The sequence below is a fragment of the Manacus vitellinus genome, unplaced genomic scaffold (assembly GCF_001715985.3).
Source record: "Manacus vitellinus isolate BGI_N305 unplaced genomic scaffold, ASM171598v3 scaffold_3_pilon, whole genome shotgun sequence".
NCBI lineage: Eukaryota > Metazoa > Chordata > Aves > Passeriformes > Pipridae > Manacus > Manacus vitellinus.
Window position 1 is genome coordinate 11477484 of NW_021940535.1, and position 23586 is coordinate 11501069.

At 41.5% G+C, this 23586-nt stretch overlaps 1 protein-coding gene across 3 annotated transcripts in view; it reads right to left on the bottom strand.

Annotated features, from left to right (window-relative positions):
* The window catches only part of FYCO1 (FYVE and coiled-coil domain containing 1), a 45214-nt gene extending 21980 nt beyond the window's left edge, over positions 1 to 23234 (bottom strand). For 2 of the 3 annotated variants that reach the window (XM_018075368.2, XM_018075365.2), the window contains exons 1-10: positions 22878 to 23234; positions 14289 to 14471; positions 12684 to 12790; positions 11529 to 11654; positions 7807 to 7913; positions 6786 to 6929; positions 5960 to 6053; positions 2935 to 5565; positions 1943 to 2035; positions 779 to 897 (exon numbers count right to left, since the gene is read on the bottom strand). In XM_018075368.2, coding sequence (XP_017930857.2) covers positions 779 to 897; positions 1943 to 2035; positions 2935 to 5565; positions 5960 to 6053; positions 6786 to 6929; positions 7807 to 7913; positions 11529 to 11654; positions 12684 to 12790; positions 14289 to 14343 — 3476 coding nt within the window. In that variant the 5' untranslated portion in view covers positions 14344 to 14471; positions 22878 to 23234. The remainder of the gene's footprint in view (positions 1 to 778; positions 898 to 1942; positions 2036 to 2934; positions 5566 to 5959; positions 6054 to 6785; positions 6930 to 7806; positions 7914 to 11528; positions 11655 to 12683; positions 12791 to 14288; positions 14472 to 22877) is intronic. The other variant, XM_018075367.2, reaches the window with a different exon arrangement.
* Between the last annotated feature and the right edge of the window lie 352 nt (positions 23235 to 23586).

The following is a 23586-nucleotide window of genomic DNA, read 5'->3' on the forward strand; positions in this document are numbered from 1 at the left end:
GCTAGACAGAATCTCTCCACTTTTCTGCATCACTGAAAATGCACATAGTCCACCATCTAGTGAACACAGTCAGCAACCAGCAATTTCTTGGATGGTCTGCTTATAGTAAAGCTTATGATGGCTACCACACTGGGAATAAAAAAGATGATATCAGCAAAAAACATAAAAATACATAGGCTTTGGTTAACCCATTAGACTCTGTGTGAGTCCACGCCTCAGAGTTCTATTTCTGATTTCCACATTATCCACACCACACAGGTCCACATTACAGACCTTGAAAACACAGCCTGAGTTAGATAATTAAAGCTGATAAGAAACCTGGCAAAGACAAGCAGCATGTGGTCCCATTCAAATAATTCTTGCTGATTCCCTGAAGATCATGGAGAGGAGAGAAAAAACAAACAGCCCAAAACCTTAAATTTTCCATTCCTTACAACCCCTCCCAATATTGTTTTAATTTTGTGCTTAACCTATAAGGTAAAAGAAGGTTATAAGAACATCTTTAAGTTTCATGAAGGAAGACATACAATGAATTTATGTCCTCAGCTAACAATACAGTAAAATCTAAACTGCTCATTCATGTGTGGTGTGTAATTTATCTATTTCTTATCTGAAGTGTCAATCTGATATTCCTCATCAGTGCCCATGCACTATTTGCCCTATATAAACCCTGTGGCACACGGTACTTCATAAACCCCAGCGATTTTCGTTACATTTTGGTTATTGTTCCCTTGCTGAGCTTACAATTAATGGCTCGTGTAAGAACCTAAACTCTCACCTTTCCAAGAGTTCTCTAAGAGATGTCACCTCCTCTTCCCTCTGCAGCCGAGCAGATTCTGATTCAGACAGCTGCTCTCTTGCTTCATCCAGCTTTCTGGACAAACTCGTGTTTGCAGCCTAGTAAAATAAATGACCGTATTTCCTTACACATAAAAATAACTCTTTACCATGCATAGGACAATTACCAGGACAGCTAACAATGTTTCAGAAGAATCAGTTACAGCCACACAACCAATTAAGATATTATTGTATAAGCAGGCAGTAATTAGTTGTGTACTAGTGACTGATTACTTCTGTCACACTGAATAAGGGATAAACTCTAAACTAAGAGAGCATTAAGCCTGTAATTCTTGTTAGTTCATGTCAGTTGAGCTTTTGCCTCTTTATCAAGGAAAATCTCTCAAAGATAATGGCAAAAGAATACACTCTGAAAGCTTTTTCACCACCTAAAAAATTCAAAAGTAAAAAATTAAGTAGGAGAAAAATGTTGTTTATTAAAGCCATATGGAATATGAAGAACAATGGACAACAAAACCAACTCCTTTCACAGCTAGCCTCTCCAGAGTATGCCAGGTATGCCAAATTTGGAGTCCTCAGGGAACATATCCAACTGCATCTAAAGGTGTGTGTATTTCTGTTAACAGGCAGGGCCACATTCAGTAACCTTAACTTCCTTGTTTCTGGATTCCTTACAACTCAGTATGACCCTCCTAACTCAACTGTTCAATAAATTTATTGCAAAAATTCTATTTTTTTTCTGGCTGGGTTATTTCTCAGACAGATTAACTCTCTGATTCAGTGCCCTTTGAAGCCTGAAAACAGAAGGATCCATACATGTAACTGTGTACAGTGGTATGCAGGGCCTAAGAAAGACACATTTTGAACCTGCACTCCCATTCAAGAAGAGAACACATAGCCAGGTCTTACAGAAAACCTGGCTAGCTTTCGAAAGAGAACAAATCCTAAGTGAAGCTGTGCCTTTCATAATCTCTGCTTTGGTGGCTGTCAGCTGCTGAGTATTTTGTCTGCAGCATGGTGTATTTATTCAAGGGCATTCTCAGACTCACAGCCAGTCATCAGAAATGCTGCTTGCCTTCTCAGCTATAACACTAATGCCTGCTGACACAAACGCCTCTGGTTTTAAATCAGATCAAGCACCTACTTGTAACTCGGTAATCTCTTCCTCCGCAGCATGCTGTTGTCGCTTCTGCTCCTCAAGTTGCTCTCTCACTTTCCCACACTCCTCACTGACTGCCTAGCAGAGAGATTGAGGCAGGAGTTAGAAACCTTCTAGCGGCCACCCCTTCATTTACAAAATTCCCAGCCGTGAATCATGAGTGCTCTTAGTGCCATGCGTGTGATAAATGCAGCACCACTGTCAGGCTTATGAAAGACAGCTAAAAAGACACTCAACATCTGGAATCAAGAAAACTCCCTCTGTGGTGGCACTAGCTGTGTTTTACTGCTACTTTCCATAGGTTGTTACAATTCTGAACAAAAAGAAGGTCAAACTCATGCAATGGCATAAGCCTCTGATCAACCACCAGTCTTAGACGTTTTCTCAGAATGGCAAAAAAACCACAATAAAATCTTCAGCCTTTAGGTGTGCTGTTTCACATATACAGGGCTGATTCAGGTTTTTCTGGAAGCCAAACTTCGATCTTCTCAGCTGCTACCTTGAGCAGCTGAAAGTAAAAACACATTAGAGAATTAGCTGCAAAAGCATATGGTTTCAGTTTAAGTCTGCTTTCATCAGAGTCAGTTCTAAGGAGAAGCAGTGTTAGAGGTGTGGGGAACAGGTCTTGCAATGTTCCTACCAAAAAAGAGAACAACCACAGCTGTAACCAGAGGGAATAGTTACAGCAGATGCCACCTTCGGTGCCAGCATAAGAAATCATCACCCTCTCAAGGAGTGGATGGCTTCTCCACTGGGCTTGGACGGCCACACTGTACAGGTCCATAACACTCTGAAGAGTGATTTTATCTCAGATAGGCCTAGATCATGAGTGTAGAGACATTTTCAGATTCGCAGGCTAAGGTTAGTTGCATGCTAGTCTCAGAGCCTGACCTACACAAAACTTAGGATTTCATGCAGTAATTGTTGCAGCAGATGGTAAAGCAGCTCCCTCAGCTATAATAATTACATTAATTTACCTTGAATTTTGTCTGATAATTTAGAATCTCTGTGCTCATTTGAAATTTTATTGCAGACAGCTCTTCTTGGCTGGTCTCTTGGAAACTCTGTGCCTGTTTCTTTACTGTCTCCAGCTGCAATTGCAGATTTGGGACAGCTGCGGCACATATTTGAGCCTCCTCTAATTTCTCTTGCAAGCTCTTGTTCTCTTCTTTGAGATTAGAGATGTCAAGCTTCAGCTTCTTCTGTTGCTCTGCCGCCTGTTCTTCCAGTTCTTTGAGCCTTTCTCTGGCCTGGGCTAACTGCTCTTCTGCATCCATCTTTTCAGAGGACAAGCCACAAATCTGAATACCAAGTTCAGCCATATCTGTGTTGGTCCTGTGGAGGAGATCTTTGTTTTCTTCGTTTTCCATTCTAGCATTTTCCAAGTACTGCTTAACCTTGGATAACTCTTCCTTCAAGTTCAGCAAATTATTTTCCAGCTCAGCTTTTTGATGGGCTGTTGTCTCCTGCTCTTTTTTCAGCACTTCTTCCCTTTCTTTACATTGTAGCAGTTCTTGCACATGGTTTCTGTTGAGACACTCACTGTGCTCTTTCAGCTGCTGAACAAGCTCCTTCTGCTCACTCAAGGCAGTCACAGCGACTGCCAGCTCACCTCTCATCCTCTCTCTCTCATCAATGGTCTGCTGAAGCTTGACTCGCAGGTCTAGGACTTCTGCTTGCAGCCTTGACACTTCACCTCGGTTGACCTCCAACTGCTCTTCGCTCATGGTCAGTCTGAAGGCCAGCTCTTTTGCCTCCTTCTCCAGGGAAGCTGCCTGCTGTAGTTGCTGTTTTTCCACTGATTCTTTTTCTGATGTGAGGGATTCTATAAGCTTTGTCTGATGAAGGCATGTCTTTTCAACACTGAGCTTTTCTGCCTCAAGAGTCTCTGCTTTCTTTCTGTGTCTTTCAGCTTCTGCTCTCAGCTGCTCACACTGGTTCTCCAAGCCTTGCAGTTCTACTTCCTTCTCTGTGACCTGTGACTGGAGACACTCTTTGCTTTCCTTCAAGGTGCCCAAGCTTTTTTCCATTTCTAAACTATGCTGTTTGGCACTCTTTAGCTGTCCTTCAAGTGAGGCATAAGATTCCTTGGTGGTCTCCTCTCTTTGCCTTAGTTCTTCATATTCTGAGTGCAGAGCCTCCAACCTCTCCTCCAGAATTTGGCTTTGCCTCCTGGCATTCTGCAAGTCTTCATCCAGCTGTTTGTTCTCGCCCCGGAGCTTTCTTTCTTTTTCATCAACTGACACCAGGGCATCATCTATCTCACTCTGAAGTTGCTTCTCAGAGGCTCTCAGCCTGGCTACCTCAGCTTCCAGGGAAGCTTTAGAAGCTTCCAGATTTTTCAGCTTCGCTTCCATCTTGTTCTTGGACTGCTGCAAATTCATATTCTCTGCTTTCAGCTTCCTGCTCTCCTCATCCAATTCGGTCACTGCAGAGTTTTGCTGCTCCATCTGCTCCTCCAGCTCCTTGACTTTCTGCCCAAGATGCTCTTTCTCAGACATGAGTTTGCGGTTTTGCTCCTCAAGGCTACACACAGTCTGACTCACCTTTGTTAAGTGACCCTCCTGTAGTGCAAGTTGCTCTGCTTGTGACTGGGATTCCTGCTTCAGTGCTCCTTCCCTCCTACCATATTCCTCCTCAAGTTTCTCTTTTTCTTTCCTGGCTTCCTCAAGACTTTTTTCCAGTGACCCCACCTGAGCCAGCGACCCCATTACCTGGGTCTGGAGCTCAGCCATCTCCTTTCCTTTCAGAGTCAGGGCCTCCTGAAGTGCATCCTTTTCCTTTGTCATAGTTTCCAGGCTCCCAATCAGCTTTTCACTTTCTTCTCTGGAGTCAGCAGTGAGGCGATTGTATCTGGATTCCAGTTCCTTCTGTGCCTGTTCTTTCAGCCGCAGCTCCTCCTTTGCTGCTTTCAGCTGAGACGCACGTTCATCATTGAGTCTTTGCATATCTGCCTTTTCCTTTTCCATCTCCTGAAGCTTCTCTAACAGTGCATGTATTTGTAGGGCAGAGTCACACTGGGCTGTGGCTTGCTGCCCCTTTTCGTCCAAGGCAGCATCAACTTTCGCAAGGAGGCTGAGATTCTTCTGTTCTGCAGAACTCAGCTTGGCTTTGAGCTCATCGATGCAAAGATTATTCACAGCAATCAAAGCCCTCGAGGTCTCCAGCTCCTGACTTGAAACCTGCAATTTTGAGGCACAGTCTTCCTTGCTGGTCAACAGCTGCTCCACTTTTGTTGAATATTCTTTCTGCTGCTCCACTGCATTTAATTCCAATGACTGTAGGCACTTCTGCAGGTCATGGACAGTGCTCTGAGTGGAGTGTGAGACCTCACACTGCTTCTGTAACTCTGTGATCATCTTTGTCAGCCGGGAGTTCTCCTCACTGTAGTTATTGCTCTTCTCCTTTTCTACCTGTACTTGCTCTTTTTGAAGGCTGACAGCTGCCTGGAGCTCCTGGTTTTCCATTTCTAGCTGGTGAATACGATCTTGAAGTTCCCTCTGCCTCAGCTCAGCCTGGTCAAGTTCTAAACGCATCTCTTCATAGCCCTCAAGGTGTTCAGCATTCAGTGAGCTATTTACATCAGGGCTGGAGGGAAACTCTTGGGCCTAAATGAACAGAGGGGGAAAACCAGAACGTTTAAGTAGTATTAAACATGTACATAAATGCAAGTTCAGATTCTTAACACACAGTGACATTCTACGTTGTGTTCACAGCACTGCAAGATATCTACTTACAGGAAATGGGACTTGTTTTCCCAAAAGATAGATGAAAGCATACCTATCTGCAGGTAGTCTTCTGAATATATTTTTTTTCCTTTACAATATTTGCACATTCAGTTGATTCAGCTACCAGACAATTCTCTTTACTTTTAATTAAGAACCCTTTTTTGTAGTTTAGCATTATAAGAGTCACAACCATGATAAAACCACCAAGTTCTCTGGAACTATGCCAACTAAAGATCTACCACGCCACATAAATACTTATTTGCAATCTGCTCACCTGCAAATAGTTGCTCACTAAACTGCTCATGCTGGAACTGCGACTTGGAGGCTTCCATAAATATGCTGAAGATCCAAGCGAGGACAGTGTCCTTCTGTTGATCACACAGAGAAACAATTTATAACTCTGAGCACATATATACATGTCTTTCCACTCGTACATGTAAGATTTATCTACTGGTATCTACCACATGCAAAAAGACATAACTGCACCTGCTGCCTTGGCCAACAACCACTGAAGTTGATGAAAAATAAAATAGGGATATCGAAGGCACCTATAAAAGATTATGGGGCTGGTAGCTATGACTTCCCACATCCACAAGAACCAGTGCAGTCTTACTCTAGGGAATTGTATTGCTGTGTGGCAGCAGCTCAACCAGGTGGTGGCAGCAAGTGGCCCTAGAAAATTCTCATTGATACAAATGGATCTGGACTAGACCTAGTAGTTTTTGTTATTCCCCAAGTCTACTGGGATCACCATTGCTGCAAGTGAAGCACACTGCTAGCCTGTCCACCCACTGTATGTCTCAGTTCTTAAAACAGAAGCCAAGAACATTTCTTCTTGTGCCTGTATAGATGAGAATAGCTTGGGATTTGGGCCTAAACTGCTGTTACTGAAAGTACTGTATTACGGAGCATCAGCTGTGATTGCTGGGACATAGTATACTAGAAGGAAAAACAGGCCAATTTGTTCATAGAATGGAAAGTATATACCTGCTCTAACACAAGTATTCCTACCTTCAAAAGCATAAACTTTTACAGGGTCTTTAACAGGCAAGTGGTTTATGGCCCTGTTAATACAAAATGACAAAGTGGTTCTATCTTACCTGGCAAATGCTGGCCAAGCAGCATCTAAATCATAGCCTCTTGATGCCAAGTCAAACTGAACATCAGTGAGCTCATAGAGCTGACCCACAATGTCAGAACTCATTTTGGAATTCAGAAATGGACTTCTTGCATAGTACCAGTCACTTGAAAACAAACAAACAAAAAACAATTAATACTTATTCATAAGCAAAAGAGAAGAAGCAGTTTCTCTTGCAAAAAACCTCAACAACATCATTATTTACTCCACCCCAGAAAAATTAGGATACACTATTCTAAACACAAACTGAAAGCAACTAGACCCACCAAACTACATCCCATCCCTTTGATGTAAAAAAAATTAAACAACTTTAATTAATTCCACATAAATATCTTCAGAGGAGCCCCTGCACAGAAGACTTTTTCCTCTAGTGCTTGGGCAAATCACTGACAATACAATATATTTGCTATACATGGGAAAATCACACAGTAAATACCTAAAGCACTCACTTAGTACATCAAAAATGAGGGACAGAAAGCAGAATCCAGAGCTAAATACACTGTGAAAATAGTTGGCTTATTCTAAATGCCCTAGCGGTGTCCCTCCAAACAACTACAAGCTACCTTTGGTGTTCCCTGGCCAGGGGCAAGTTGTTCCTCTGTATGACAATCCAGAGGCATATGGAAATGCTTTCTAGGGCTTTGTGCAACATATCCAAATTAATCCTCCCTCATGATGTGCAGCTGGTCAAACACAGGATCTTCCATACTTATGAAAACATGACCTTTGAGATCGACACACGGAAGCACCAGTACCACCCATTCCACACACATTTACCTGTAATAACTTTCAATCTTTACAAGCCCAAGATAGATATGAACCAGTGACCTAGGCCAGAAGGTCTATTATCCTTCATATCCTATTACCAGCTCTCTAAGCCACCCATTTGGAAGGGATTCAACTTCTTTCAATAGCTACTAGGTGATGTTGCTAGATCACACTGAGCAAACACCCATTAGTTAACAAGGTACTTTGCTATTCACCTGGTCACCTTGGTGTTCATAAAACATTGCTGCAAGGTGTCTGCTAGTCTTTGGTGAACCAGGGAGTAACGAAGAAATGCTCTTCCTTTTCCAAGAGATGTTCTTAGCTGGAAGGGAGAAACCACAAGAAAAGAAAATTCTAAATACCATTTGTAATCATGTAGAAACATGGCCAGAACAGTCTACACAGCACCATAAAAAAAACCTCACAGTAAGCCACTGTAAAGGAAAAAGTTGTCAAGGAAAGCAGGAAGAACTGCCACTGAGAGACACCTTCTCCCAAGTCTGTCATTGGGTGGAATCTTTTTTGAAGGATAAATTTCTTTCTACAGCTGGCTGTTGTCCACTTTATAATACTAAAAAAGGCATCACAGGACCAATGAATCATAGAATATACGGAGTACCTGAGTACAGACTATGCTAAGGACAATTCCCAATATAAGCCAAAACCTCAACATGCCCAGCAAAGCCAGAAGTGACTGCTGAATGATGCTTAAGATGTTTATGGCCACAGCTGGAAGAGCTTTAGGAAAGGTCTAGTCACAGAACAAAAATGTATACATATACAAATATACATCCCCATGGACACAGTAACCCCAGATGATGCAAAAAGCCTTTCTTAATACTTAGCCATTAAGCATTCTTAATTCTTACTTCAGACCAAGAGCAGCTGCATGACTGAAACTGATGGATCTCTTTAGGAAGACAGCTGTTAAGTCAACATAAGCAGAATCACAAAACTCAGCACTGAATTTTGTTATAGCTATTGACTTCGGGGATTGATATTTTGTTTTGTCTTTTACATCTGAACCATTTTCTGTCCTGCAAAATAGTGAAACTCTGAATAATAGTGTTTCACTTTTTCTTTCCATCAAAATCAGTAATCAATTTAGGAAAGGAAATGGAACGTGATGAAAGAATTTCTCACCAAACTGCTCATCCAACTAACAAAGCAAATAAATTCTTTATCTAAAATAGAAGACAAGACAAATATTAGATGGGTTGAGGCACAAGTTGGTAGGTTACTGTAAACTTTGCTTGAAAAGTTAGTGTAAAAGAAGGCTCAAAGGCCACACAAGCTTTCTCTCCTGCTGATCAATATTCCACTGTGGTGAAGTAACAGCAATACCTAAAACTCTCAACTTCCATGTTTTTGCTGTTACTGGGCTTATGCTCTGAAGTAAGACACAGGTTCCTCATTTAGCTCAGTAACCCATTACATACAAAAATGTTCTTTATAAAAGGAACATAAATGAAATGTGGAGCAAAGAAAGCAACAGTTTTTACTGCTTTTTGTTTTGAATTCTATAGGACACAAAATACAAAAAACATGGTCCCCAAACACTAAATACCCCAGAAACAGCAAATTTAATTTACCAACAGGTTTTCACCTTCATTCACCCTGGAGATGTCTGAAGATTTCTTCAGGGAGATGCTATGCCCACCCTGTGCACAGAAGCTTACAAGAGTTTTTCCTAACTAGGCACATTTAGTGAATACGTTAAGAACTGTCCAAAAAAAACCCCACTGGAAGCCACAGAATTAATCCTATCCTTACTCCCATTGGTTTATCAATTTAAATTGCAATGCCTTTTTTAAGCATGGAGATACCAGAACAAATGTACATGATAAGGACTAGAGGAAAATGTATATGCAGCTGCAAATAGCCAAAGACTATTTGACTAGGAAGCAAAACCATGCCACTGCCCGCTAGAGCCCTACAAGCAATCAGGGAGGCAGGCAGCATCTGGCTTTGGAAGTGTTTCCATTTAGACAGCAAACACTGTAGCTAAGGTGCAATGTATGGCTGTCAAGATTTGGAAAGATGTGTATTCAGTGTAATCATTTTCGAAAGGAAAAGGAGAATGATCAGAACTCCCTGCTCACCTACTGCCATAAAGAATAAAGCCCTCTTTAATTAAAGATAACAGTTTCCAGGGTATTCCATTTGCCTCCTTGCTCCACCTCTCTAGCCTATCATGCACCCTAATATTAGAAGTACTAAAGGTAGAGCAGAAGGGGAGGCATTACGCTGTTAAATGTTTGATCATTCTTAAAATTAACTGCCATTGCTTTTTCCTTTCTGTTCACTTCCACCTTTGAAAGTCAAAGTCTTGTTCCATGAGCAAATAAATGACATTTGGAAACCTTTGTGTTCTATCCAGCCAGGTTCAAAGATTGGCTGATGATTTCTACCTGTAATTAAGGGAAATAACAAACATATTTTTGTGTCATGGACCCAAGTCTGCCAGCTCAGTTATCTGAAATGGCTGATTGATTCTTTTTTAAGTGTTCATATTCCTAAAGCACAAGTTAATAAAGTTAAAAGAAGTTTTCCACAAGCTAAATTCTATAGTTGCACATAATTTGAAATAGAAACTATCCTACTTCCAAACAATAACTTCTGATACTGTGTTAACAATCAAGCAGCCGGAGGTACTGAAGGAGGAAAAAGCAAAGTCTTTACGTGTGGTCATATGCAGGTGATACCACAGGCAACAGACTGTTAAAGACTGCAGCACAATCACCTTTGCAGAGAAATCAGATTGGCTACTGCTACTGAGAACTTAGGGGTCACTATCTATAGTCAGAGGATCTTTCCTGCTGCAGCAGTTACTGTCCTTACTTTGCCAGTCTTCCTGGAAGTAATGGGAAATTCAAATCAAATTTCCATGTCTCTCCCCTCTTTTCCTTCCTAGTGGTAAAACAAACTGGAGCCCTTCCTTGGATTGTTCACCTTGGAACAGCAAAATTTAATACTGTTGAAGTTGCTGGGAGAAGAAAGCAAGGTAGAGAACTCAGGGCCTGCCTCTGCTACAGTATCATGGTTCTTTTCCAGATGGATCAAAACAACATTATCTAGAGCTGCTGTGGAAGAGTTGCTAATAGGGAAATGTGCTGTAAATAGTAACTTGCCAATACAAGTTAGCCCTGCTCCCAGATAATGGCACCGAGCATCACGACAATGCTGGCTGGCACCACCACACCACCGCCTCTTCTACCCACAAGGAAAATCTTCAAACGGTTCTAAGGACTCAGACAGGATCAACACAGAAAGCTTCTCACAGTATTTATTCCACCCACTTATTGAGCTGAAGACATAACATGGCTTTTACAAGATTAAGCTTTTATTACTGTATATAACAGAAACAAGGCTTTTTGTGCTGTTCATAAGAGCTTAACCCAGGTAATAAAGACAACCATTCCAAGTCATTTCATCATGCTATTTCACACAGAGGAACAAAGCTGAGACAGAAGATGAAATTGCTGCTCTCAGTCAGTCCTCCTCAACTCTACAGACCAGTTGAAAAGGTCTTAAGAAATGTCAAATACCGTGAACCTTTCATCTTAGAGCCAAGTCCTGCTGTAAGCTGTGCTAAAGATGGCAGGTTCTGCCCTTGACTTAATTTTTCACTTCTTTTTAGAGAAAATGGTACTAAGTTTATGAAAAGGCAGGGCACAACCAAACAGGTCCATTCACTTGTTTTAAGTGGCCTTCAAAACAGGAGTCAAGCTATCTAATCCTACATAATTTAATGCTCTAGTAAAAAAGGTAACCTTGTATTTTTATACTTTACATGAGAATTAACAAATAAAAATCCCTTATTTTTTTTGCTATATGTTAAAAGCAGTGGAGTTTATTGGTTTGTTTCTAATGCTCTCTAAATAAAGACCTACCAAAGCATAAACCACATATTACAATACTTAGCTGATATACTTACTTCTGTAATAGACTTGACAAAGCGGATTCCATCATTAGCTCCTTTGATTTTTGCCAGACAGTCACAGAAATAATCCCAGTAGTCTTTTCTGTTGCCCAGCAATGTGCTTTTTTCTTTCTGGTCAAACTTAAAGGAGGAAAACAAAATGCAATGAGCAAAACTTAACTATAAATATATTTATATATAGCTACTTGGAATTCTGTTCCTCTCCCAGTAATATGAGCTTTCATGACTCCTCTTAGCTTTAGCCAGTGTATTCACAAAGGAAGGAGACATTGCATTGTACTGATGCAATCCAGCAGTTACAAAAGCTACTTTACAGACAGTAACAGATAAAAATGTTTTGAGTCTCTTTAAAATACAGCCATCCTTTCAAAACTGCCAAAACAAAGATTTACAACAGATTCGGCAGCTGTTCAAGAGCAACGAACTAACAACCAGTTGCAGCTTGGGCCACTCAAATCCCAAAGGATTCTTCAGCTTCTGCTGAAGTCTCTGCAACCCAATTAAAACTCCCTTGCCTAGATTAAAGCTAGATTAGCATGTCTTTGTTGCAATCAGTGACACGATTACAGTATATGTGGACAAGACACTATGCAAACTGAATTTCAGTTTGCCCAGCAATGTTCTCTTTTACTCAGATTTTGAGGATGGGGAAAAAAAATAGCACTCCAGATTAAAAATCAGCATTTTGCATTAAGACTTCCATACAATAAAAAAGAATTTCTGAAGTGAAATTGCCAAAAATTCTGTAAATTACTCACACTACTATATTTGCACCATGAACAGCTCACTAGTATTTATTTTGCATAAAAATGTTGTCAAGAACTCATTACCACAGTTTTTCCAGGATAACTTAGCAGGATATATCTCTAAAATCAAGCTCAGATCTTTCAGGTCCATGAAGAAATGCCTTACATTCTTCAATCAAACTGCCAGTTCTTCCTTTTGATTACATTTATTTTCATTTGAAATAAGTACAATAAGCAGCATGCATTTCAGTCCACTTACCAGACACACACACAAAAAAATAAAAAGAGACTCAGTTGGACATTTATGATTACTTGAGTTAAACCCCACATATTGAACAGGCAGTAAGAGAAAACAAGGCTGAGCTTTGCTGGTGGATTACAAATGACACACATCATTTTCTACCTGCAGAAGGTACTCAAGCTTGTAGGAGAATTTTTGCAAGTTGCCACTGTCATCTGTGATCGGTTCCCCTCCTTCTTTAAATTCTTTACTTAACTCAGTCACAGCATCTGTGAAACAAGACACCAAAATAGTTAACTAATGCAAATGATATATAGCACTGAATCCATAAACAACTAAATAAATGGTTTCTTCATGGATATTTTGCATGTGTATTCAGTTTCTTTTAGATGAAATGTCTTAATGACAGGGTAAAAAAATTACTGATATGCTTGCAATTTAAGACCACCTGTAAGAAAACTAGAGCTCAAGCTATGGCAACCTGCTGTGTGGACTATTTCTTCTTCTTAAAAGGACACTTAGCACTTCTGACACATAGTAAAAACTGGTAACAGACAATTGCTAACTGCTACCTCAGCAGAGGAAAGAGAAATAACTTTTTGCTGTTTCATGTGCACATTAAGGTATTGCCACAGAACAAACAGAATTCTGATTAGAAAGGACAAAGCATGTAATCTGCTAAAGGGGATCAGTAACACGAGAACAGTCATTCGGTCAGCACATTTATCTTCTCCATGCTTTATTCAGGAAGGTTCAGCTTGTGCTGGTTACAAACACAAACGGGGAAAATAATTTACATAAAAAAAGCATACAGCAACTTCTCTTCCCTCAAATGTACAGCCGTAGTGGGTGAGGAAAACTCAAGTCAAAACAAACTCTGTTGTCCTCCTGGACAACACCCTAACCCCCAATAGGTGTACTTCTCAGCATCAGAAATTACTGACTTTGAATTTGCTTTCCACTTGGGTTTTGTACTTAACTCAGGTGACTGAGTGAGCCTCAGCTCCCAGTCCGACTCGATCGCCTTTGCAAATTAAAATGTCTTCTTGTTAGCAGGTACATAGATCTCATTTTTTTATATTGTGGGAAGGTCAAGGTTCCCAGTTTTGGTACATATACTTTATATTTAATAAAAATTTAAAGGAAAAATATCCGGATCTTTGTATAAGCAGCTGGTTTGGACAGAGAGCAGGCAAACTGTTAAGAATCTGCTGCCAATTCTGCCTGCAACAGAACTGTTGAAAATTAGGTTGGCTACTTCTAGTGGAAGATAAGTTAGGTTCCACTGCAGCAAGAACAGCAGGTTCAATTCGCCAGCACTCTTCCTCTGGATCTCCCTTCCTAGTTTGGTTTGGCCTCCTAGTTTTTTTCCCTTCCCACATTAGCAGCAACTCCACACCAGCTTCCCATCAAGGAAGGGTCTAAAAATCAGGTCTTCTTATCTCAAAGTCCTAGCTCACAATGCACACTCCACAGACACCTTTTTTAAAATTATATTTAAAAATTATTTCTTATCTTGCATGAAAAATATTTCTTATTTCTTATCTTGTATGTTTAAATTTGCAGGATTTAGGAATTTAGGGTCCTGCAGAAGGTACAGCACTTGTTTCACAAAAAAAGTCAGTCACATCACACACCTTGAATTATGTTGCTATAATGGCTGCACGAAAGAGTAACAACTGAAAACACAACTTCTACTCTGTGTTATCTAAAACACAGAGGATGCAGTCCAGCCCACAGAATGCCTCTGCCAGCATGGCACTGTACCTTGCAAGTCTCTGATAATCCGCTGCAGTTGGCTTTCACCACTAGTTGCTGCCATCTCGAAAACAAAAGGAACTCCCCTTCTGGGCTGTTAACCTTTTCATCCATCTAGATAAAAACAGCAGAGTTCATATCCTTGATGACCATTGGGTTGACGTTGGTTATTCTTCTCTGTAACACCTGCAACTGTAAAAATCAAAAATTAAATGAAAGTTTTTATCAGCTCAAATGAGCATCAGAGAGGTGCTTTGGCATTTTAGATCCTGTTTAGTGATGAATTCCAAGGCCAACTCTTTTCCAGGAATCTCCTTTTTTATTTCCTTCTAGATTTCACTTTCCATTTCAGTTATTTCTTCAGTTATATCTTTCAAAACTACTGAGCAAACCTCAGAGAGCGATTTTCTCTTACTGTAGATACAACACAGTCAGTTGTACAGCCCAGCTCAGGCTGGCATTTCATGCAATCCATCTTGTGACCCTGATGGAGGTTCCAATGACATGTGATTTTCCCTCTTCGAAGCCCTCTGCTAGATCTTCCCTACAGGTTGCAGAGTAAAAAGATATGACAACTTTTCCATTTCAGGGAGACTTTCAAGACATAGAGTAGGCAGGGACCAAGGAATCAAAAAATGATGCATTCTTGATTCGCTGGCACTGTAAAGTACTTTTAATGCATAAGAGCTACTAAAAGATGTAGTACTGGAGACTGGTTTTAGCATGAGAAACACCTCTCATCCTGTTCTCAGAACCCACTGTTCCCAACACATGTAAGAGGACACCACTTTATTTTAAGCTCTGTTACAACATCCCTGGCTGGATAAACATACCTTGCACCACCTCCCTTGCTTAGGACAACGACGAGTTATACCTAGCACTCATAGATAATCTTTCTGTAAGTAAAATTAATTAAAAGCCTAAAATGCTTTACTAAAATAACCATGCCTGGGGATCCAAACTTTCAAACACTAATCTGGGAACAATCATTCAGAAAAAAAAAGGCCACACAGAAACCGCATAGGGAACTTACTAAGCATCCTGTTCAAAGGTTGTTCAGAATTCCATCTGCAGTGGTACAGCCAAATTTTTAAGCAAGCACAACACCCAAAGTACTGAATCTTTAGAAAATTTGCTGTTACTCTTCAGTGTTTTTGTTATAATTCAAGATTAACCACGATGAAATTAAGTTTTAATTAAAATCTTACAAATTTTTGAAATGTAATGTGACTAGGTCAAATTATTACATCTCTTTTCTCTTTCCTTTCTTTCACTCCCAAAAGAACTACATTGGCATGGCTGATGTAGGTGTCTGAATTAATCAAATGGACCATCCTTCCCTATGTATCATGGTATTGTTACGAAATGATCCTGATGTGATCCCCTATTCTTTTCCATTTGAAGCAAAGCAAACCTTAACAAAGCCACAGAGACAGAAACGCGATAAAGTATAAAGAGAAGGCTGAAACTAGGCTTACCAGTGTGTTTCTCTGAATACTTGTCTTTCGTTACCTGCTAGTTTCCACTTCCATATTTTGATGGCAGTTGTTATGTTATGACTCAAGTGTCACATGGGCCATGTGCTGTCCGGTGAAGGGCCTTGGCCACCACAACTGGGTAGCTTTGGGGAGAGAAGGCCAGATGACCTTCTGTGGTGTCAAACACAGTTTTTTACCCTAAATCAACAATATTACATACCCAAGACTCCTACCTTGATTCTACTGAGTGAACATAGGAACTACCACACTTCTGGGCAACTTGCTGAGCTTGGGTACCAGCAAAGAAAAGCAAGAATAACAATCCGACTGAGTCAATGTTTCCTTTTCTAAGCACACACAGTAACATCAGTCAGAGCTGTTCAGTTTGGCAACTGCTACAAAAAGATTAAGTGAGAAGATTGTGCCATGTGGGCAATGCAAGCTAAAAAGTGTGACCAAACCAAATGCTTTTCCTCACACAAAGAAGGAAAAGAGCAAGGACCAAATAAGGGGATCTTGCCTGTCCTTCCCAAAGGCCAGAGCAAGCTCCCATTCAAGACTTCAGAGGCACAAAGAGGCATGCCAGGAAAACAATGACCAGGCCAACAGCAGGCATGTACAGAGAGCCTGGAAGATAAGGTAATTGGGAATTGAGCCCTTATTTTGCAATAACTAGGAGGGAGGAGGATATGGGACATCCTACAGCAGACAGGCACAGCACGGGACTTTGCCAAGTGCTAATTCCCAGCAGGGTGCCCAGTCAGATATTCACTGGAGGAGGACTAAGGCAGTTTAGAGTTTCCCCAGCACCACTAGCACTGCTTAAATGAGTGTGTTTGCCCAGAAGTCACAACAGCTCAGTGGCACAGCGCAGGGGAAGGCTGTGTTCCCAATGGGTTGATTCTCTTGTGTTGAATGTGCCCAAGACATGCATCTTTATTCCCACTGGGATCTCCTAGGCAGAATGTGAAAATCCTGAACAGAGACCACAAGTCAGCTGGAGGGATGTAGCTGCACAGCCCGCTCCCCTGTCTACTCCCTGTGACCCCTTTTCTCAATACCTGGAGCAAGGTCTCACAGCTCCCCCTTCCTTGCATCAGCTCCCAACCCTGAGACATGCATTTAACCCCTTCTCTTCCCAGAGGTGAAAGGGATCTTTTGACCTGGGCTATTACATAAGGCAAATGTGCTGAAACTTTTTTACTTGCCTTCTCCTCTGCAAAATGGGGAGAAAGGTGCAGAGCTCCCCTCCATGGTCCTTCTAGACGAGTTCTTCAAAAACACAGTCCATCCCTCAGAAAGGTGCAGAGCTCCCACTTCCAGTGGCAAAGAAAGCTGGTAACGTACCTTAGCTGGTTTCTCAATGTTTCAAAATAGGAAGAACTTCTGTAAACACCTGATCTAATCCTTCCTGATCACAGAATTCTTTGGAGCACAACCTTGTTCCTCCAGCATTTCCTATCCTATTATGTACGCCTGTAAATATCTGCTATGCGAAAACAGCATGATACATTCGTCAGGCACAAATGACCCGCTGCGGGTCAAAAGCTTTTCAGATGATGCATCGTTACCTCTTACATAACAACATAACAGCACTGGACTAAGGCTGATGGCATTAACTTGCACAAGAACTGCAGAGCTGCCATGACATCAGCGCAGCTACACTAAAGATGTGGCACAGAGGAGGCAACACATGTCATCAGTCCCTCCTCACACTCTTGGGCTGTGCCTGCTGATCTCTGAAGGTGGTTCCTGCCTCTCTTGCTGGCATAAGTACTAGTGTGGGGGTGACAATCTTCTTTACAGAGGAGGATATCCTGGAGATTAAAGAAAGAAGTAGAAAGGAAATAGCCCACGTCCAGGAAAAGAAAAGATTTACCTGAAGGGGAGTGAGACACATATAAAACAGGAAACAAAGTTTAATGGCTGTAATTAAATTGGTTAGTGGAGTAGCTACAATGACCTACTTTTAATCTGATTGCATAAAATTTTCTACATCATGTCTGCATCTCCAGCAGGTACATTTTTTTTTACTTCATTGGTCAATTTTGGCCAACTTTGACAGAAAGTAGTTGTCTTCAAAATATTACACTCCCCCATGTGCAATCAGAACAGTAATTTGGGAGGAAGTCCATGAACAGAGTGTCCCTTCATTGATAAAAAGGCTGCAGTAAGACCTCTTTTATAGCCTGATATCAGAGAATCCACTCCCCACTCGTGCATTTTCAGCATACTCTAAGAGCAGAGCTCACACTGCAGACTTGGTGTAATTCAACTAAGCAGTAAATCAGATTTACAAGAACTACTCATTGGAAACCAAGATCCACTACTTTGTACTGCTTACAGAAATATTTCCTGTTAACATAACTACTCTGGTCTAGCCATTATAAATAAGGACATTTCATCACATGTCCCTCAACGGTATCATAACACCTTTAAATATTTGGTGCGTGCAGTCCTATGCCTGTTCTAACATTCCATATGAAACGAAACAGACAAGTGAGGATACTGAGATAAAACTTATGTTTGTGAGTCACAACAAGCTTAACTGTGTTATTCCCTTGTGTGGTGTGAACATGATTTGTCCTATAAAAGCAGATACTGACTGATAACAGCAAAGCACACTGTGGAAAAAAAACCCAACCTATCTAGTCATACAGTTGGCTACAAGACACACTAACAAAAGAACACTGAATACAAACCTCACAGCAAAGATGAAGAAAGAACTGGGAAAAGAAAATCCCTAACTCTCAGGACCGCAACACCACTGATTTAGCTAAATAATTTCATTCCAGTAATTGTCTGGAAAAAGTACTTGGTACTTTGTTGTTACAGGAAACAGAGCCCCAGTGGAATTCTTGGCAACTGTGCTGCTAGCTTTTCCCATTTTGCACCATGCAGGTACATAAAGCTGCACATTCATGAAGCTGAAGAACTGTTTGCTGGAAGTAAGAGTCTGAAGTGAGCTCTAAAAAGGACAGAGTGACTCTTCTGTCATAACCACACACACGCTTTTACTGGGCAACCCAAACCTTTGTGCTTTAACACTGCATGCAAAGAAATGTGACTGATATAAACACACGCTGGACTACAATACATAGGACAACTAAAAACAAAAGGCAGGCACAGCCTTAATGTCAGCTAGGGTTTCCATTCTGAGAAGTGACATTTTCTTGCTAAATTAATCTTCCCCCTGCATTTTCTACACCAACAAACCTTCACATTTCAATGACAAACAAAAACATTTTAAAGGAATGTTTATTTCTTCTAGTACCTCAAGTATAAGACCATGCTGCAAATTCATGCTGGATTTTCCACATGTTGATACGCACAAACCTTGTTTTGAAGTTTATTTTGGCATAGCAGAATAGAGTAACAAGATGAAGTGCATAAAAACAATCATGTATTTCACAAATGCCTCAGAGAGAAGAAGCATTTTATAGTTAAGGACTCCTTAGAGTAAAGTTGTTTTTGTGGGAAGGCTCTTGAGCTCTAGGGATATGCATTTTACAGCATAGGTGCACAAACTAACAACATTCATAAAATACTTCTTGTACCCCTAATCTGAAAGAGAGACTGACACAGAAGAATCAGTAAAGTTTTATAAATTTCTTTGTACAATCTTCCCTTTCTATGAACAACTGACCTGCATTCCAGCTCTATTCCTTGTATTTGCAACCTGTTCTTAGAAAAAGATCAAAACTAGGCAACAGACATGACTATACCAGTGGCATGGTAAGAATTCCATGAGACAGAGTTAATTTTTAACCTCATGTGGGCAAAGTTGGCAACCCTAACAATTTTTTTTAATGCTGCACCTACTGAATTGCACCTCCACTCTAAGACCTGGTTTAAAACTCTTTAAAACCTTACACTGAACTTTGCCACACAGGACGAGGGATCAGACTTTGCATCAGAGGAGAGACAGAGACTCCTGTTGAACAACATGAACTCAAACAATCACTTTCTTCAAACAACATCACAGGCTTGTACATATCTCACAAAGACAACCCTGTCTCAGCCCTATCTCATGACCAGAGAAATTCCCTGTTTGAGGAAGCAGTCAGTTTACAAAGAGAAGAGCACTCTTCTGATAACAGGAATTGCACTAGTATCACTTTTAACAAACTCATCTGCCCTTTTTCCTTAGAACACACCAGACCTCGCCCCATGTCAGGAGTTCTACCTTGTTTACTAATATCTATCAATTAACCTAACCATAACTCTCCCAGAGACTTGCTTCTTCTCAGCTGCTCCCATCCTATTTCACTCCCCCTCGAGAAGGTATCCCTCTGCCTGTATGGTGAGCTGAAAAGATAAATTTCATTCAGAAGTTAAAAGGTTTTTCCCCATTTGTGCTCTCATACTCCCAAACCATTCTCCCCATGTCACCGTGTACCCTCCCTGCCACAAAACCTGCTCTTCCACTCCATAACTCGCACAACTATTTACACGTTCTTCAAGCCATACACCTGATGCTCGGGTGCTACTCTGAGGAGCACCCTGTAGACACCTACAGAAATAGAAACAGCGGAGGACTTCCAGCTGCAAAGGAGTGTTGGTGATTCATGACACCCAACTTGCTCATTGTCCAAGCCTGGAGATTTCAAAAACTCTCATGTTTTTCATGGAGAGTTTTCTCCAAAGTTGGTCTCTGAGCTTTGTTAACTCCTTCAGCAAGCTCAGCCTGAGTAAAGCACTTCAGCCACCTCCGAGACTTTGGGATAGGTTAAAAGCAACAACCATTACATCCTGGCTCTTTGGAATGGGACCTTTCCTCAGCAGGATTTTTTACCTTTGTATCTACCACTCCACACAGGCTTTCCAAGACAAAGTTTCAAAGGCACTTGAAAAGGCTTCCTCCAGCTAATGGTTTTGGGAAGTTTGGCAGGTGGGTGTTGAGACTTGCCCACCAGTAGCACTGCACATGTCCAACAGCAGTGGCAGCTCCCTAGGACAACTCCTGGCCTGTATATACTTCCCAGTGAACTAGCAACCTGTAACACTGAAAATTACAGGTTTTGGTCACATGCATGGAGATCAAATAGAGGGCAAGGCAAATGAAAAGCACCCTGAGACAACTCAAACTGACAGGCCACCAAGTGCTTCATGCTGCCCCAGAGCCAACAGAAAGAACTCTTGTTTTCCTTCCTCTGCAGCAGGAAGAACAGAGTATTTCCTCTCCCTCTTTTCTTGTGGGTTTTCTAGTGTAGGGAAATTTCAGAGTTTCAAGCCCCAGAGTTTGGAAGAGAGGCCTGTATGAGACTGCAACTGCTGGGCCGGCTGGGAACAGACAGGCTCGCAGATGACGCAGGCGTGGCATGAGCCCAGTTATTCAGGGATACCCTCATCCAACCGGTTCACTTTCAAAACCTAAACTGGCTTGTAGCAGTAGCAAGAGCTTTCCTGTTCTCATCCTTCTTCCCAGCAAGAAATTAAATGCCATGGTGGACACATTCAGGGGTTAACTGTTTATAAATATCTTTGCTGAGATCACTATACCATGAACAAACACAGAATACTCTGATGGACAAAAATATTAAATCACAGGGAAGGGTATACAAGTCAAGGCCCTGCACAGCAAGTTTCCCAGCGCTGTACCAAGCACTGAGATCCAGGCACTCTGCAAAAAGGCTCTGCTCCTTCTACCAGCGTTACAAATGTGAAACCATCTTCAGAATACATTTAGGCAAAGTACTTTAAATTAGTACTACTACAGAATTTTTGGACACAAACAGCCACCACTCCCTGGACAAACAGGAATTACTACATGAAAATATGAACTAGACTGGATACAAGCTGCTAAAAAGTTTCCTTGCTTTGGCAAAACCAAACACATAAAAACATAGTAATACAAATAAATAAACAAACCTAGTAATATGTAACAATGAAAGCACTCAGGGCTCTTACAGTTCCCTTCAGTTTAATAATCTCAACAACATCTAAAGAATACTAGAAGAGTTCAGGGTTTATGTGACAAACAGGCAATTGTTAATTTTTAAATGTAATCAACTAAGAAAAACAAATAACAATTTGAGATAAAAAAAAATCAGCACTACTTTTCCTTGAGTGCATCGCATAATTTCCACAATTTTACATAGTTTTCTTTACATCTTTAAGAGTTTTCTCTCCCTAGTTGTTTGTTTAGATTTGGATCACTCACAGAACAAGTCTTAGAGGATCCTGGCCTCCAGGACACTAGGACAAATTCCTATTCCTTTTATGTAACCCTCTAGCAGTGGAGAGAGGGACTGCAAATACAATACACTCACTGTTATCAGATGGTGTACATAAGAGACTCTTTTATACGTGAAAATTAGACTCCATAACGAACTAACAGGCTCTTCAGAAGAAGTAGTGAAACCATGTTTACAACAAATACTGTCAAATACCATGGCTAGGCTTCCTGAACAAAGATTTAGGAAGGGTCTATCCACATTTGTTACAAGCACGCTGGTGGCTAATGAGGCCAATATGAGATAGACATATCTGATTGCAAAAGGCACAGCAGAAAGACTCCTTAGGTGGTATATTCTGCAGGACAAGATTCTTTCTGCGTTGTCTTTACTACAACAAGCAGAGCAAAATAGGCTATCACTTGTTTTGCAGCAAAGCATCTTAAATACAACTTTTTAACTGCAGTGCAGTCTTCTGAATGTGAATGTTTGGAGACACTATTTGGATTATCTAGAACATTTTTTAAATTCAAGCAATCCCACGAGGATCATTTAAAGACTACAGGAAACTGCCTTGTACACAACAAAATCTGGAAAACATAAAACACACTACTGCAAGGCAGTCTATCTCCTCTGCCGCATGTTCTGAAACACCACGTCAGAATTGAAAATAAGAAAAACATCAAGAAAGAACATGTTGCCTTGTTCCAGCCAAGACAGAGAACATGTTTTACCCTCAAAGTTTCATCCTAGCTTGCCTCGTGTGTGCATGAAGCCTGAGCTGGATAAAATCAAACACCCACTTTCGATCTTCAGCCTTAAAGAGGCAAAGGCCTGGTACTGCTCCCTCTGTTTAAACTTGAAACTTTAAACTTGGTTTCAAGTGAGAAGCAGAACCAGGATTGTGACACCTGCAGCCGACCAACTCTGTACGTGAAACAAACCTTGCAAACATCAGCAGGAGGGTGGGTGCGATGACCCAGGCAGAAAACAGCCGGGTCCTGAGCTCCTGAACAGGCAGCTGCAGCAGCAAGGAATTCGCCAGCTTCCAAAACACGGCACAGCCCCTCCACAGTCCAACTCACCACCGCAGGACTCACCACCGAGGAGAATCCAGAGCACAAAGGCGGCGGACAACCAGTTCGCTAAAACCCTTCTTTTTTCCCTTTTCCTTGCTCACTCTGGATTACCAGGATCAACATAAGCCGGAGGAGGAGGCTGCAACCCCGGCATCTGCTCTGGAGACAGACCCAGCCGCCCCGTGTGCCAGCAAAACTCTCTCCCTCTCCATCCGCCGGAGATTTGCCGACACAAGGGCAAAGCGGGATTAGGGGCAAGCGGCAAATATTTGCCTGTCAGCACTTTATAGCGGGGTGAGGGCACGGACACGGGAGGGTGTTTGGTTTCCAGCACGGTGACTCCGCTCCTCCTACAGCCGCAGGAGGGGAGAAAACAGAGGACGGTGTTCACGTCGGTTTAAAGTCATCCCTCACCGGGTGGACACGATGACACTTAGGGGGACTGGCTCTGGCTGGTGGCCGATGTCCGCCTCGGCGGTGCCCCTGAGGGCCGGGGAATCTCCGTTCGAGGGGTATCCCAGGCCGGCAACCAGAGTCCACCCTGGGCTAATGTGCCCCTGCCCTGCCCGCGCTC